This window comes from Gopherus flavomarginatus, chromosome 12, assembly GCF_025201925.1.
Source record: "Gopherus flavomarginatus isolate rGopFla2 chromosome 12, rGopFla2.mat.asm, whole genome shotgun sequence".
NCBI classification, from domain to species: Eukaryota; Metazoa; Chordata; order Testudines; family Testudinidae; genus Gopherus; species Gopherus flavomarginatus.
The window spans coordinates 24,939,203-24,956,268 of NC_066628.1; the positions used below are offsets into that span (position 1 = coordinate 24,939,203).

Genomic DNA, 17,066 nt, shown 5'->3' on the forward strand with positions numbered 1-17,066 from the left:
GCAAGCTGCCGGCCCCTCCCCCGCTTTCTCCCCTCCCCTGAACTCATGGGGGTGCGCGCAGCGCTTTGAGGGTTGGGGCTGCGCACTCCCGTGGGGGAGCGTTTGGATCCGCGGGGAGGCAGACACGCTTCCCGCTCTGAAGGGCGGAGCAGCGTGTCTAGCTCTGTGTGGAGCCGCATGGTAAGGGGTCCAGGGCTAGTGGGGTTGGATAAGGGGTGGGGGCAGTCAGGGGACAGGGAGCAGGGTGGGTTGGATGGGGGAGTGGGATCCCGGGGGGTGGTGGTTAGGGGTAGGGGTCTGTGGAGGGGGCATTCGGAGTGGGGGGGTTGGATGGGGGATGGGAATCCCGGAGTCTGTCAGGGGGTGGGGGGTGGATGGGGTCAGGGCAGTTGGGGGACTGGGAGCAAGGAGAGTCCTGGGGGGGCAGTTAGGATGGGGGGGGTCTCTGGAGGGGGTGATCAGCAGACAGGGAGTTGGGGAGGTTGTATGAGTTGGGAGTTCTGGGGATCATATCAGGGGGCAGGGGTGTGGAGAGGGGTTGGGAGAGGAAGGGAGTGGGGGGGTTGGATGAGTTGGGAGTTCTGGGGGTCCTGTCAGGGGGCAGGAAGCGGTTGGATGGACATGGGGAGTCCTGGGGGTCTGGATGGGGACGGTGGTGTGGATAAGGGTTGGGGCAGTCAGGGGACAGGTGGCGGGTAGGGTCCAGGCCAGGGACAAGGAACAGGGAGGCTTAGATAGGGGGTGGTGTCCTGGGGGGCAGTTGGGGGCAGGGGTTCCAGGATGGAGTAGTCAGGAGACAAGGAGCAGGGGAGTTGGGGGTTCTTAGGGGGGCAGTCATCCAGCCCTCTCCCCTGAGCACTGACCCCCCCCCCACACACACACTGCCCTCTGCCCTGCACACACCCCAGGCCCTGCCCTGAGCCCTGTACCTCCCTCATACACACCCAGCCCTCTGCTTGACTCCATCTCCCCCCACCCCCCAACAACTCTAGCCCTGACTCTGGCACCAGCACCCATACCCAGGCTCCCCTCTGCCCTGACACCTGCACCCCCGCCCACATACCCAGCCCTCTGCCCCCAGCCCTCTGAGTCCCGGCCGCCGGCCCCGCACGGCCTGCTGCTGGTCTAGGGTTCTGGCTGCCAGACCCTTGCCAGCTGGGGTCCCGGCTGCAGGCCTCGCTCAGCCCGCTGCCGACCTAGGTGAACAGAACCCCGGACCAGCAGCGGGTTGGCAGCATAAGATCAACATTTTAAATGAAGCTTTTTAAACATTTTGAAAACCTTGTTTATTTTACAATACAACACTAGTTTAGTTATATAATATATAGACTGAGACCTTCTAAAAACATTAAAATGTATTACCGGCACATGAAACCTTAAATTAGAGTGAATAAATGAAGACTCGGCACACCACTTCTGAAAGGTTGCTGACCCCTGCTCTATACTGTCTGTATTTCAAATTTGTGCTGTGCTTCTGGGAGACATCCCAGACAAGTTGGTGTTAGCTCTGCCTAGCCTGCTTGATGGCCCATTAAGGACCATCAGCTACACAACTGACCCATGGAGAGGAGGCGGATACGCCTTGTAACTCAGCAAAGTATGCAGGAACTTGCCCATGTGACTCCAGACTCCATTTTGCTGTAATTTTCCACAGTAAGAACAAAGACGTGTTCTTACACCTGGAAAAGCCTATAAAAGGCTGATGCCTCATTTCCATCTGGTCTTCAATCCTGCTTCTTACCTCTGAAGGAACTTTGCTACAAACGGAAGCTCTTCACAAAGGACTGATGAACCATCCCAGCAGGGGATGTACTCCAGAGACTTGATTTGAACCTGCAGTTTACTCCATCACTGCTACAAGCCTGAACTAAGAACTTTGCCATTACTGTATGTAATTTATTCCATTTAACCAATTCTAGCTCTCATCTCTACTTATTTCCCTTTATGAATAAACCTTTAGATTTTAGATTCTAAAGGAGTGGCAACAGAGTGATTTGTGGGTAAGATCTGATGTGTATATTGACCTGGGTCTGGGTCTTTGGAATCGAGAGAACCTTTTTCTTTTATTGGGGTGTTGGTTTTCCTAACCATTCATCCCCAGGACGAGTGGGACTGGTGGTGATACAGGGAGACTGGAGTGTCTAAAGAAATTGTGTGACTTGTGGTTAGCCAGTGGGGTGAAACCAAAGTCCTTTTTGTCTGGCTGGTTTGGTTTGCCTTAGAGGTGGAAAAACCCCAGCCTAGGGCTGTAACTGCCCTGTTTAAGCAATTGGTCCTGAATTGGCACTTTCAGTTCGGTCCCGCCAGAACCGCATTGTCACAGAAGGCAACACTCCCTCCTGTGTGTACCTCTGCCCCCTGGTTCCTATGTGGGCACTGACAGCAGCTCCCCATGCTGTGCCTGGATGTCAGCAGTGAAGCACCAGCTAGTCTGGTTCCCGGGCTGATGCTCTGCACACACCGGATGGGCCCGAATGTCGCACTGCAGTTATGATGGAGGGAGAGGAGGCTCTGGGGCCAATACTGAGTGAGAGGCATTGTGCTATGTGGGTTTCAACACCAAATTTTGCCTCGGTGTCCCTCTCCCACAAACATAGGGCAGGGGCCTGGGATAAATTTGAGTGGGCAGTGGGGCAGCCCCATGTAAGGTAGGCCAGGGAACATTTAGTGTGAGGAGCATGCTGGGGTTTAGATATGAAATGGGGATCTGTGCGCCTAGCCTGAGGCAGCTGGGAGCATGCCCAGTACCAGATCTGTAGGCACTTGGGGGATTTAAATGACAGAAATGTGGGTACATAGGCTCTTTCAACACCTTCAGAGTTAGGCAACAGCTAAGTGGGGAGGAGGGGTTGAGGATCAGTGGCATCTAAATATCAGAATCAGGTACCTAAAGCAAAAGTAGCAGCTAGGCACCTAAATTAGCCCCTGGTGTCTAACCTCCTTTGATAATCTCACTAGGCCCCTATCTGCATCCTCAAGTGCCTAATACCTTTAAAAATCCAACCCTAAGTCATTTTGGAAAAGATGATTTTGAAAAACTTACCCAAAATCTAATGTACTTTAAAAATCAGTTTAATATAATCTGGGCCCACAAGCACTAAACATACTTTAATCAGAACAGTATGGGGCTTTGAATGGTATCACTACATGGCAGGGTCTGACAGTCAGTGCTAAATGTCTGAACAGACCCATTGTTAATGATTATTGCTGAAGCCAGTAGCAGATTTACTTTTCTCAGAAAATGTATCCTGTGCTCTAGGAGTAAGTTCTGTAATTGTAGGGAAGAACAGTCTGTATTTGTCAATAACATAAGTTGAATATCTGCTTCAAGAGCAGAGCCTCGTTCTCTCAGCAATCTGGAGGTGCTGCCCCCTCCCCTCATCATTCCTCTTGGGGCATCACTGGTAGCCCTTTAGATTACATAGTCACTCCTGACATTTACAAAATCATTAAGTTGGTTGTTCTGCATATTGAGACTGTAAGTTCATTCCCTTAGGAGCTGCCTCTCATGATGTGTATATACAGCACCTAGCACAACATGGCCTTAGTCTTCTGTGGAGCCTCTGGCTTCTGCTGTATTACAAATATTAATGGTATTAACTTAGACATGATTATTTTGTAGCCAGACAAGAATGAATTTGGGGAAAGTTGTGGTATGTGGAACAGGCCGAGTATCAACAGAGAAAGACTCCCAAACCTACCACTCTAAACTTCCTGTTCTGCTAAACCTCATTCACATGTTCAATTTTACTACCGCCAATAGCCCCATTGATTTAAATGGGTCTGAGCTAGAATTAGGTAGGTGGTAAGGTTGAGAGAGCAGGAGTCTTGGGTTGAAACATACACACGTACACACATAGTATGGGTGACCTCGCTGTGCAGTTCTGCACCAGACCATGTTTGCATTGCTTTTACGGTTAACCTCCACTGTGAATCTGCTGGGTATTTAATGTAAAACAAACTACATTTGGAGTGTGAGAAACTAAATTCTACTTCCAAAGGAGGAACAAAGACAGACTCCTCTTCCCACGCCCATCCCAGCTCCGTACTTTACATGCCCAGCACATTGCTGTGCCCAAATCCCCCATGCACCAGCAAGAGAGCAACATTTACAAATTGGTAGAAAACTGCAGAGAACCTGTGAGAGATGCTGGGACCCAGTCACAAAGCAAACACTCCGAGGGCAAGGAATTCAAGGAGTTTAGATTAAAGTGATGCAGTGTGCGGTGAGCTGGGCAGAGTGAGTCTCTGTTGTTCCCACACAGGACAAGATGGTAGATGGGTGGGTGGGGGGAGGGACCAGCTGGGCTGTCAGGCTGGTCGTCTTCCTCTGGCCTAAATGCGGGGGGTCAGCCTGGCTTGAAGGCTGGACCAGGTGTGTTGGCTTCTCCAGCTTCCTACTTGTCTCTGCCCAGGCTCATCCTCTTAGTAATTGGGAGATGCTGCCCCCTCGCCTCATCATTCCTCTTGAGGTATCATTTGTAGCCCTTTAGATTTCATGGATGGCTTCACCTGGCACTCATAGGGCAATACTTGTCTCTCTTTGGCATTGGTGCAGCAAGTTCACAGTTCTCAGCCTCAGTTGTCTGTCTCAATAGACAAGACTGCAGTTTCCCAGCTCTCTCTCCCCACCTTCTCCCCATCTTGACTGTATCCTGTATCTCTGAAGGGGTCAAGGAGTAACTCCATGCCCTGATCAGTCTCAGCCTCTTGGAGTATAAATCTAGCACTCATGCTAGGTATTCGTGCTCAGAGATATTGATAATTTTCATTGTTCAAACAACACAAATATCTCATGACAAAGCATAAAGGTTAAAATAAAATAAAAAGGACTCTTCTGGAAAATGATAATTTGTCTCATAAAGTCCCCAGTAAACTTGTGCTACATCCTGTCAACCTAAACTAATATCAAAGTATGTAACCAAACAGCCCTGAGGAAGAGAGGAAAACCAACAGTACAAGGTGGGCTACAAAACACCCAGGTTCATAAACGTGAAATCCCACACAATCATAACTCCGAAAAGAAGAAAAAGCAAATTTATCCATTTGCTTCTGAACTGGCTAAATCTGCTTTACTCAGCACCTTCTCATTACTTGATTGTGTCATTTACAAAAGTTTTACCAGTATCCTAATACCACAAATCATAGAATATCATGGTTGGAAGGGACCTCAGGAGGTCATCTAGTCCAACCCCCTGCTCAAAGCAGGGCCAATTCCCAAATAAATCATCTAAGCCAGGGCTTTGTCAAGCCTGACCTTAAAAACCTCTAAGGAAGGAGATTCCACCTCCCTAGGTAACCCATTCTAGTGCTTCATCACCCTCGTAGTGAAAATTTTTTCCTAATATCCAACCTAAACCTCCTCCACTGCAACTTCAAACCATTACTCCTTGTTCTGTCATCTGGTACCACTGAGAACAGTCTAGATCCGTCCTCTTTGGAACCCCCTTTCAGATAGTTGAAAGCAGCTATCAAATCCCACCTCATTCTTCTCTTCTGCAGACTAAACAATCCCAGTTCCCTCAGACTCTCCTCATAAGTCATGTGCTCCAGCCCCATAATCATTTTTGTTGCCCTCTGCTGGACTCTTTCTAGTTTTTTCTACATCCTGGTAGTGTGGGGCCCAAAACTGGACACAGTACTCCAGATGAGGCCTCACCAATGTCCAATAGAGGGGAATGATCACGTCCTTCAATCTGCTGGCAATGCCCCTACTTATATAGCCCAAAATGCCGTTAGCCTTCTTGGCAACAAGGGCACACTGTTGACTCATATCCAGCTTCTTGTCCACTGTAACCCCTAGGCTCTTTTCTGCACAACTGCTTCCTAGCCATTCAGTCCCCAGTCTGTAACAGTGAATGGGATTCTTCCGTTCTAAGTGCAGGACTCTGCATTTGTCCTTGTTGAACCTCATCAGGTTTCTTTTGGCCCAATCCTCTAATTTGTCGAGGTCCCTCTGTATCCTAACCCTACCCTCCAGCGTATCTACCAGTCCTCCCAGTTTAGTGTCATCTGCAAACTTGCTGAGAGTGCAGTCCACGCCATCCTCCAGCTCATTAATGAACAAAACCGGCCCCAGGACCGACCCTTGGGGTACTCCACTTGAAACCAGCTGCCAACTAGACATTGGACAAAAGGAAAAAAGAAACAAAAACAAACCAAATCCAAATTCTGCCCATCTATAAATGCTCTGGACTTGCCTGGAAAAAGCCCAGAAGCCACTTTACCAAGAGATGGAAATAGTGATTTTAGCTCAGAAAGCTCAAACCGAGTTTGGGGTTCATTTGAATTCCCCCCTCCAGGTCTGTGACACTTTCATCTCTAGCCCTCAGGAGTCTGAATCAGGAGCAAATAAATCAAAGTGTGATGCTTAAGCAGGGAAAGCAAAGAACATTGTTGGAAGTGCCATGCTGGGAGATAGGGGAGTAGAATGGGGAGAGGATAAACTCTCCATGGCTCAGACAGGGGCTGCTATGTCAGAGTGGAGTGTGACAGTGAAGGGGAGAGAAGGGAATCCCCCCTACTCACCCTATTACCCTTAAATAACACAGGGCCCAAAATACCACAATTTCCTACCTCTGCTCCAGAACTTATTAGAATCTATTTAATTCTGGTCTCTAAGGGAGTCAGTATATATATAAAAAATGTTTTTGGCATAACCTGGAGCAATGTGAGACTATGTGAGAATGGGACACTCTCTCCCCAAAGGGGGAACTCAGTAACTCTAGCAATCACTCTGCTAATGGGGTCGGGGGGGGAGGGAGGGAAAAGGGTGAAATCAGTATATACAAGAAAGTTGGGGTCAGTCTAGATTAGGAAAAGTGGAGGAGGGTCAGGGGAGATTTGCTACCTAACCCCAACCATTTTTCCCACCACAGACTCACTCTTGGAGGCTGATGCTGTGGAGGCAGAGGTGGGATCCAGAGGCCTTTAGACCTTCCACAAAAGAGACTATGGATATCAGTCCCTCTCTTTGGTGCTTTCTGAATGCAGAGAAGGCAGGGAAAAGGGGCTGAGGATGTGACTGATAAGAGGAAGCACCTCTCTTTCCTATACCCTCCTCTCTTACTCCATGATCCCTAACATCTGAGAGGCCTCTTCCTTTTGAAGATTTGCTGATGATGCATGCCATGTGAGCACCAAATGAAGGTACTCACACATTCAAGCTCTTTCCTCTGTGCATTATCCAATGGGGAATAATGTGTGAGCTCAGACTGAATCTTTTCCTGAAGTTACTGAAGCTTTTCCCACAATCCAAGTTTTTATGGGTTCTCTGTCTTGTGTAGATTGTCAGATGTGAAGTGAGGTTTGATCTTCGAATTGAACTTTTCCCACAGCTGAGGCATTTATAGATTCTGTCCCATGTGAATTCTCCAACGTTTAGAAAGGTATGACATTGGACTGAAGCTTTTCCAATCATCCAAGCATTTATGGGGTTTCTCTGTTTGAATTGTCAGATGTCTACTAAAGTGTGAATTCTGACTGAAACTTTTCTCACAGTGGAGGCATTTTCACAGTTTCTTCCCCTTGTGAATTCTCCCATGCTTAATATGGCTTGCATGCTGACTGAAGCTTTTCCCACAATCCAAACATTTATAGGGTCTCTCTCCTGTGTGCAGTCTCTCATGGGCAATAAGATTTGAGCTCCAACTGAAGCTTTTACCACAGTCCAAGCATTTATAGGGTCTCTCTCCCGTGTGGGTTCTCTGATGTGTAATAAGGGCTGATGCTGCAATAAAACTTTTCCCACACTCAAGGCATTTATATGGCCTCTCTCCTATGTGGATTCTTCCATGGCTAATAAGATGTGAGCTCTGACTGAAACTTTTCCCACAGTCCAAGCAATTATAGGGTTTCTCTCCTGTGTGGGTTCTCTGATGTACAATAAGGGCTGATGGTGCACTGAAACTTTTCCCACACTCAAGGCATTTATATGGTCTCTCTCCCGTGTGCAGTCTCCGATGGGTCATAAGATTTGAGCTCCGACTGAAGCTTGCACCACACTCCAAGCATTTATAGGGTCTCTCTCCTGTGTGGGTTCTCTGATGTGTAATAAGGGCTGATGCTGCAATAAAACTTTTCCCACACTCAAGGCATTTATATGGCTCCTCTCTCATGTGGATTCTTGCATGGCTAATAAGATGTGAGCTCTGACGGAAACTTTTCCCACAATCCAAGCATTTATAGGGTTTCTCTCCTGTGTGGGTTCTCTGATGTACAATAAGGGCTGATCGTGCACGGAAACTTTTCCCACACTCAAGACATTTATAGGGTTTCTCTCCTGTGTGGGTTCTCTGATGAATAATAAGGGCTGATGATACAGTGAAACTCTTCCCACACTGAAGGCATTTATATGGTCTCTCTCCCGTGTGGATTCTGCTATGGCAAAAAAGTCCAGAGACATTACTGAAGCTGTTCCCACACTCAAGGCATTTATAGGGTCTCTCTCCCGTGTGCAGTCTCCCATGGTTAATAAGATTTGAGCTCCCACTGAAGCTTTTACCATAGTCCAAGCATTTATGGGGTTTCTTTCCTTTGTGATTTGTCAGCTGGGCTGTGGTTTCCTTGAGATCCTTGCCTCCTCTCCCACTTTCAATGGATTCATCTACTTGCTTTCTTTGGCAATTTTCCAGCTTCCTTTCTGACCTGTGCCAATTACTCCAGGCTTTTCTCTCTTCGAAGCATTGGAAAAAATTCCCATCTGCTCTTCTCAATATGCTCCCTTGCAGTTCCACTTGCTCAGGACATTCCTGTTGTGGTTTCCCCTCCCCGTTCTCACTCATTGTCTCATCACCTGCTGGAGGAGAGAGAGAATTCAGGCAGGAGTCATTTCCTGGGCTGGTAGAAAATACAGAAAGGGAAATAGCAGAGAGGGAAAACAATGCATAAGCTGTTGGAAGACTGAGAATTTGCATTCTGCCTCCACATCCCATTCAAACACTCACAGGGAAGTGAAGTCAGGGATAAAAATCCTGACAGCTAACAGGGCGGGTGGGAAGCCACGAGAGATATCTGCCATGATGATATAACACCTGCTGACCACAGCCTAACCTGGGTGGGATGAGACAGAACTGAGGGGGCTCACACCAGATTTTGGGGATTTTCAGCTTTTTCCTTCTTTTGCAAGATAGTTTCTGTGTCAGTGTCACTGACTCCTCACCTGCATGGGTACCTCTTGAGATCTTCATTTCCTTGGAGGCCTGGAGATCTGGGACCCACGGCTCTTCTCCTGCTTCCAGCCGGGCGATCAGGTCAGGTTTGGGAATTGGGAATCCTGCTCAGGGGATGAAATCAGGCATGATCAGAGTGCACTGAGGATTGGTGAAGTATTAGTCACAAAGGGCACATCTTGAGTTTAAACTGACCCCATGAATTACTAGGGGGTTATGGGATCTGAATGGTTGGGAACATGGTCTCTGAGCCCCGTTAGGAGAAGTAAATGTCTGGGGGAGGGGGGAGTTGTCACACCCTCATTAGGAGTTTTCAGGATCTGTGGGCTCTGGGGGACTTGCTGAGGCACAAACAGCTCTGGTGTTAAACCCCTGGATACATCTAAACCTCCAGAGGCCAGAGCCCTCCCCACACATGGAGCTATTTCCAAGAAGGGAGGTGCACAGAGATCCTGCGTGTGAGTGAGAATTAATGCAGATAGGATAATACACTGCTCCTGCCTCATGAGACCTGGAGGGATGGGGATAAATTAGCATGTCCATTAGGTCCATGACTCCCCTATCCCATTGGAGCGGGTATGGAGATGAATGGCTCTCTTACACTGGAGGTGTGGACTATGAGAACCAGTCCCCTCTAATGTAACTGACTAGGGAAGAACCTGACCAGGTGCAGAAATACAGGCCCCAGGGCTTCAAATAGCTGAGGGGACAGGAATCCTTACCCAGAGAGGTCACAGTCTCATAATTCTCCTGCATTACGTCCCCGTAGAGGGCTCTCTGACCAGGGTCCAGCAAAGCCCCCTGTCCATCGGTGAAATACAAAGCCACCTCCTCAAAGGTCACCAGCATCTGAAAAAACAGGTGCTTCGCACTCAGGACCTGCAGCCCCAGCCACAATCCCACTATTCATGTGGGAAGAAGCACACAAATAGGACAGCTCTGGGAGGGCCAGAGGAGCAGAATCCCACCCCCACTCTGCTCAGACTGGCCAGGAGGCTCCAGAGAACAGAGAAAAGGTGAGAGCTCCTTGTCCCTCCCAGCAGAGGGAGGAGGGAAGGGTCTTCTTATTTACCACACACCTACTGCCTACAGGCTGATGTGGGAAGCAGAGCTCCGTGCAGGGAACAGAGATAGGAATTCCAGCACCTTCCCTTTGTATTTCACCGCAGCCTCTGCCTAGTGCATTCAGGCTCCAGCACTCTGGTCTGTTTTCCCAGCCTTGTCCAGGGGGTTGTTTCCTGTTTCAGAAATGGTGGAATGTTCACTATCCTCCCCACATTTGGCCTGTTCATAAATCAGGCCCTAGGCTGAGCATGTCCCAGCAGATTAAACACACCCTGTCCTCATCTCTGCCTGCCCCTATGTATTTCCTGCCCCTCCCTCTCCACAACAACCCTCCCCAGCAGTTCCCCCCAAAATCCCATACCTGAGCTGGCTCCACCACAGCCATTCCCCTTCCCCATACCCTAGAAAAATGGGATGATCTGGAGCAACACGTTGTCCTTATTCTGCAGCCTGTCAGGGTGAGAAGGGGAATTTTCTGAATAGCGTTAGTCCATTTCACACCCCGATTCCCCCCAGAGTTTTCCCCTGCAGACAGACACTCTAGACTCCGCCATGCAGGGCAAACCCTCAGTGACATTATTACAACACAGACCTGTTCTCCTGTAGTTCCACGGGGACTAAACCCAGAAGATACTTTTAAACAGTCCCAGTAACAGAGTCTCTGAGCCAAGCACTAGAAAAGAGCAGAATCAAAGGAGCTACTTTGGTGATCCCCCAGACACTATCTGCAGGAAAGCACATTCCCACAGCAGCGCGGGGACTAGGCAGAGGCAGGAACTGGCTTTTCTTCTCTCTGCTCCTCACCTTCTTCCCAGGACAGTCAATCTGCCCAGGGGTGCTGCAGGGCTGGGAGCTGGGAACCTCCCTCCCCACTGATTGCTCTTGCTGCCCCTTCCAGTCTCTCCCCTTTACTTTCTGCATGGAAGAATTGGTTACTGTCCTGCCATTCCTGTGAGCTTTCCTCTCTAATAGCTAGTGCCACTGCTAACAAGTGTGTGACAGAATGTATCAAGGGCAGCAGCTCTTGGACTCGCAGATAGCTGGGAGCAGAGATGGGGTGAGGAGGGGCCATTTGTGCAGAGTCACTTTCCTGTCCATCCCCAGCACTTTACCCCAGGTCTCGCTCATCACCTGGAGTCTCCGACAGAGCCTGGGGCTGCCCTAGGGGCTAGTTTCAGCCACAGGAGAAAGTCCTCCCTTGGCTGGGCACACAGGGGCTTTAATGATGGTCTTTCCCAGCACAGACCCTGCAGGGCAACTGCACAGCCTGAGCTCCCAGATCACAATGGAGGCAGCAGCATTTGCCCCAGGAAGCCCAGCTAGCTCCACGGCTCTAGTATCCTGAGCACAGAGACTGACACTGGCCTTCTCTGCCTTAGCAATTACCAGAGCCCTCTGGTGTGGGCCACTAATGACCGAGCCTCCATGTGCTGCTCCTGCAGCCCCCAGGGACAATCAGGCCAATACTGATTTCATTTGCCCATCTGGACACTCACTGGAACCAGAGAATCAGTTCAAACTGGAATTTCGTACTGGAACCAAAACTGAACCATAGATTTTATTTACTGACTGAATTGAACTGAAAAAAAAAGTGGGTGGGGCAGAGAGGACCAGTTAAAATAAAGATTCAGCATGATTTCAAGCTCAATATAAAAAAATGCAGTAATCTCATTTTAGTTTTAAGAGAAGAAACTAATTAGCCAATGATCTGGTGATGGCTCCCAGAACAGCCTGCCCCAGGATAGTGAGAAGAGAATGAGAATAGAAGGGGGCCAGCCCACAAGCAAAGGGAAGGAGGGGAAGCTCGGGACCTTCCTGCACACCGTGGGAGGCAGAAGGGGGGCCCAGAGGCATAGGAATCATCTCTGAGATGCCCCCCTGAAGTGAAAAGAGGGGGGATGCTCTCTTGGCCATGAAGTTCTTAATATCTCTTCAAGCCCAACGGCAAAAGTAATGGCTCCCCAACCTTCTCCCCTTAGACAGGCCTCCGCCCACCATCTCCACCCCCTGGGGCAGCTCCTCTCTCCCACTTGAAGCAGGGTTCATGCTCCAAACTCCCTTCCCCACTGAAGCCAGCTGCAGGGCCCACTCCCAACTCCTTCCCTTCCCCCACCGCCCCTGTCTGATGCCCACTTCCACCCCCAACTATCAGAGGAGGACAAAGTCAAGGCAAAATTTCATTACACCAAAACATGGAAGAAGATGGAAAAGCTTCAGTCAGAAGTAATGATGTCATAGAATCTGTCATACACGTCTGAAATTGAAAGATACATTGGAACTTCTTCTGAAAGCTTCTGAAATCTCTAAAAAGGAAGTGATATCTGGACGAAGGAAAGCCCAGAAAAGGATTGGGCCAATTCTTGATTCATTCGCAGACGAGCCATTTCTCAATAAGAACAAACTACTGGGAACATCCAAAAAATGTCTTGCCCAAGCTTAATCAACTAGCAAAAAATGTACTGGTAGTTCCAGCCACACAAGTGAGTGTTGAAAGAAAATTTCCAGGCCTCAAATGTATCCTTTCACTGCAGAGGTCCAATATGGCAAAATAAATGTTGAAAGATGTCATTTTAGGTTGTTCAGTCAAATTGTTCATTAAAAAAAATAATATTTATTTGACAACAAAAAAATCCAGGAAAATTCATGTAAAGTTAAAGTTAAAAAATAAATAAATAGTCAAAAATCAAAACAGTTTATATTTTAAGCTGCAGCTCTCTCTATTTAATTTACCTCCACTAAGACTGAAATAAGATTTAAACTGGTAACTGAACTTTTATTTTTGTTTCTTTGGGTGGCTAGAACCAGAAATGAAACCCAATATATTGAATGGGACTGAATCTGAACCCAGCCAAAATAAATACCAGTTGGATTCCTTGCCTGCTGTCGCTAGCAGCGACTCTGGCTTGACCTAAAATCCTGCACAGAAATCTGAGTAGGATGCTGCTGAGTCCTATGAACTCCAAGCATTTAACATACAGGAATCAGACCCCTAAATAATGAGATTGTCTTTAAAATATCCAAAAATAAATTGGGAGCAGGGTGTATGTTGGGGGAGCAAATTTACCTTATAAATATTGAGCCCTTATGGGTAAATCACACACACACACACACACACACACACACACACACACACACACTTAAGCATTCATTTCTGGGGGAAAAGATTCCCCACCAGCGGCCGGGCAAGGCAGGGGAGCCCCACATCCCACCCCAAGGGCTAGGGGAGCTGCCATTGTAGCTCTCACCATCCTTCTCCCTTCTCTGACCCTCTGCTCTCCCTTCCACAGCCAGTCTCCTCTTGCTCTCATATTCTCCCTTCAGTCTCCCCCACAGCTTCTCTCCCCACATCCCCCCTTTTCCTTCTCTTTCTCCCCCAGCACTTCCCTCTTTTCCAGCTCTGTTCCCCCGAGCCCCAGAATTCTCCCCCTGCCCCGATTCTTGTGTGTTCCCTCAGCCTCCCTACACCCCCATCCCGGCCCCTGCATCCCTGTCCCCACTACCTTCCCCCCCACTGCAGCCCCCTTCCTGCTCCCATGCCCGGCCCTATGACTATTCATCTCTAAATCCCTCCTGCCCACACACCCCTGCCCCTCTTCAGCCCCCTTCTGGCTCCCACCCCCCTGTCCGCCCAGATGTCTGTGTTCCAACCCCCCCCGCGCGCTGGCTTCACCCGCCCTGCAAACAATGGGAGCTGGCGGCAGCTTCCCTGGGCGCAGGGCAGGAATCGCAGCCAGCTCCGCTGGGAGCAGCCTGGGCCGAACCCTCCCCCTGCAGCCCGGGTGGCACCGGGGCACCGCTCCCTGGGGGATGGGCAGGTCTCTCTTACCTTCCCTCCAAGCGGTGCCCGCCCTGGGAGCAGGGGCTAGGGCCCGGGAAGGCGGGTCCTGGCCAGGCTGGGGGCTCTGCACTGGGAGAGGCTCCTGGGAGCAGCGGGAATGTCAGTGCTGGAGATTCCCCTCTCCCGGCTGCAGCCAGGGCTCCGGGGTCCCCAGCAGCAGCCGCCGAGACTCGCAGACCTTGCGTGAGCGCCCCTGTCACTGCAACGAGAGCAATTCACTTCCTGGTGCCGGGCGTGAGTGACCCCAGCGATGGCTCCCAGAGCCGCATCCCAGCGGCTCCTGGGTCCTAGCGGTCAAGAGATTGCACTCCAGCCCCCTGCCTTAGTTCCTGCCTCCTGGGACCCCAAGTCCCATGGGCACCGGCAGCTTCTTTCAGCATTAAAGGAGCGTCGTACATAGAAGCCACCATGTCCCTGAGCAGACAGGAGACGTGCAGAACCCGGGGGGGGGGGGAAAGATTTATGTAGAGACTGGGGATTGGTGCAGAGAGTCCCCAGTATCATCAAGGACAAGGGGGTCTTGGATTTTCTTGGTCCTAGAGAAGTTGCCTAGAACCCGGAGCAGCTGGGGACACATTTCTCAGGGCAGCCACCCTAGACAAAGGAATGTAATTTCCCTCCCTCCCCGCCTTCCCCCGGAGTTACTGCCATAGGACTTTGAAAGACCATGAGAATGTATTTACATCTCGCTTACAGAGACCCATCAAGCTAATGAGAGTTGGAGCAACTCCACCAATTGCACCAGAGGGGGCTGGAACTAAACGATTTGCATTTTAGCAGACACAGCCATAGGAAAAATTAGTGGGTGCTTCACACTCACTGGCAGCCAAGCTCCTCCTGCCACCCCAGCGCGCCTCATCCCTGCTCCTCCCCCTCCCCCTCAACTGCCTAACAGCGGATTGGTGGTGCTTAGGCCTTTCCAGGAAGGGGAGGAGCGGGGATGCAGGGTGCTCAGGTGAGGAGGCGGAGAAGAGGCAGGGCAAGGACAGGGACTTGGGGAAGGGGGGGTGGAATGGGGAGGGGGAGGGGTGTGGAAAAAGGCAGGGTGCGGCAGTGACTTTGGTGAAGGGGTGGGGCAAGGGCAGAGCAGGGCCAGGAAAAGGCGGGGCCAGGGGTGGGGGGGGTCGAGCACCCACTGCGCAGAGGGGAAGTTGGGGCCTCTGGACACAGCTCCCCTGGGGAAGAAAGCAGCAAGACTCAGCCTTCAAGACAGACCCCCTGTTGCCTGCCTCACAGCTGGAAATAGACTTTTCTCTGGAGATCACCCTCAGAAGAATCCAGTTCAAAGGTTCACTGGACTCTGAAAGAAATGGTTCCAGGGCTGCCTTTAAACTGAATTGTTTGGTGACTCCCAGGAAAGTAACAAACTATTGCAGATTGACTCCTTAAAAGGAGAACAACCCTTAACAGTCCTCTGACTGTTCCAGGACAAGGCTGGAAATTTCAGAACACCCCTGTGATGGTTTACACCATGAGGCTTTATGGAAATATGCTTATGAATGTATATATAACCCTTCTGCCCCTCTGAGTTGGCAGCAACAAGGACCAGGTTCAGTATCCAGGGGTTCCGTTTTAATAATGCACTGCAAAACCAGCTCAAGCCCCCACCAAGTGACCCGGGACAATTACATACCACCCCCCCCCAAGGGCGCCTCTAGGAGGCAATACTTCCTCTCTTGCAAGCACAGAGTCTGAGTGTAGCAAAATCCTTTTACTAAAGGAGGAAAACAATGTGGCATCATATTGGGGAAACACCACAAACAGGATTCATAACATAAACCATGAGCAAAAGACCCAGCAAGTAGGTTTTGGCAGTGTCCTTTTCCCCTTAGGGTCTTAAGTCCAATCAGCCCAAAGTCCAACAACCCAAAAGTCTCTGTCCCTGGTCAATGACTCCCCAGAGTTCAAATGTTTATCTGCAGAGAGTTTTGCCTGCCTCCCCAGCCTGGGTGGACATGGGGGATACAGGGTTTTCAGGGGCACCTTATGTGGGCTAGGGCTGACTACCCTGCCTCTCCATGGAGTTCTGCTGTCATCTTCTCCATACCCAGCTCCCACTCCACTCACTGTTCCATGGGCTGCTCCACCTTTACTGCAGACTGCTCTGCAACCTGCACCTAGCCTAGCCAACCCACTGGCTTCTGGAACCCATGTCCCTTGTCTACCAAGTGCTATACAGTTGATGGTGACACCCTCTGTCATAAAACAGTTACATACTTCTTCATGCACATAATCAAGGTAACAACAGTTTATTCCTCCTGCCCCAATAACTGAGAAATTGGGGATCCCACAGCTGTCAAAATGACCATTTCGGGCTGCCATGGACTTATGCTAGGCAGAGTGGGTGTGCCTATGCAAACAAGATCAGCCCCTGAAATTGTTTTCCACACTCACCATAATTCACCACCAGATGTCAGGGTAGAGCTCATCCTGAATCTGCTTGCATATATATGACATAACTGGAATATGTTTTATCTACATAAGCCATGTAACATCTCTGTAAAGGTTATGATCTACTGATTACATTCCTCCTATTTGTATGCATGTATCATTTTTGCACTGGAAGTTATGAATATTGGCTGCATACTTGCTTGATTTCTAAGCAGCCTTAGTAGAGCATCTGGTCAGTTTTTGAGAAAGGAATGTGTAAATATATGCCCAATCAAGAAACACTTAAAGGACAATGAATCTCAGAAGACTCCAATCCACATAAGAAATCTACCTGAGGACGTTCAAGGTAGCATGTAAGCAATGGCTGCTGCCTGTAAAAATGGAGTCAGGCATGGACATGTGACTTGCCCATGTGATTCCAAAACTCCATCTTGGAGCTGGACTTTGCATAGGAGAGAGGAGGGGGTCTCCACCCACAAGAGAAAGTCTATTTAAGCCCATGGGAGACCCCTCCATTTTGTCTTCAGCTGGCTAAAGAGAGAGCCTCTCCACGCCCAAGGATACCTGAAAGAAACTGGACCCAGACTAGAAGAAGACTAGTC

At 49.6% G+C, this 17,066-nt stretch overlaps 2 protein-coding genes across 3 annotated transcripts in view; one reads left to right on the forward strand and one right to left on the reverse strand.

Moving 5' to 3' along the window:
- LOC127032443 (zinc finger protein OZF-like) overlaps window positions 1-17,066 on the forward strand; it is a 605,001-nt gene that overhangs the window by 26,511 nt on the left and 561,424 nt on the right. The window lies entirely within an intron of this gene.
- Window positions 1,303-14,423, reverse strand: LOC127032452 (zinc finger protein 436-like). Its single transcript, XM_050919732.1, has 5 exons — window positions 14,062-14,423; window positions 10,597-10,685; window positions 9,893-10,019; window positions 9,161-9,274; window positions 1,303-8,797 (listed from the first exon to the last, which is right to left on the reverse strand). Exons 2-5 carry the CDS (start codon window positions 10,618-10,620, stop codon window positions 7,512-7,514), a joined length of 1,551 nt encoding a protein of 516 aa, XP_050775689.1. The 5' UTR covers window positions 10,621-10,685; window positions 14,062-14,423; the 3' UTR covers window positions 1,303-7,511.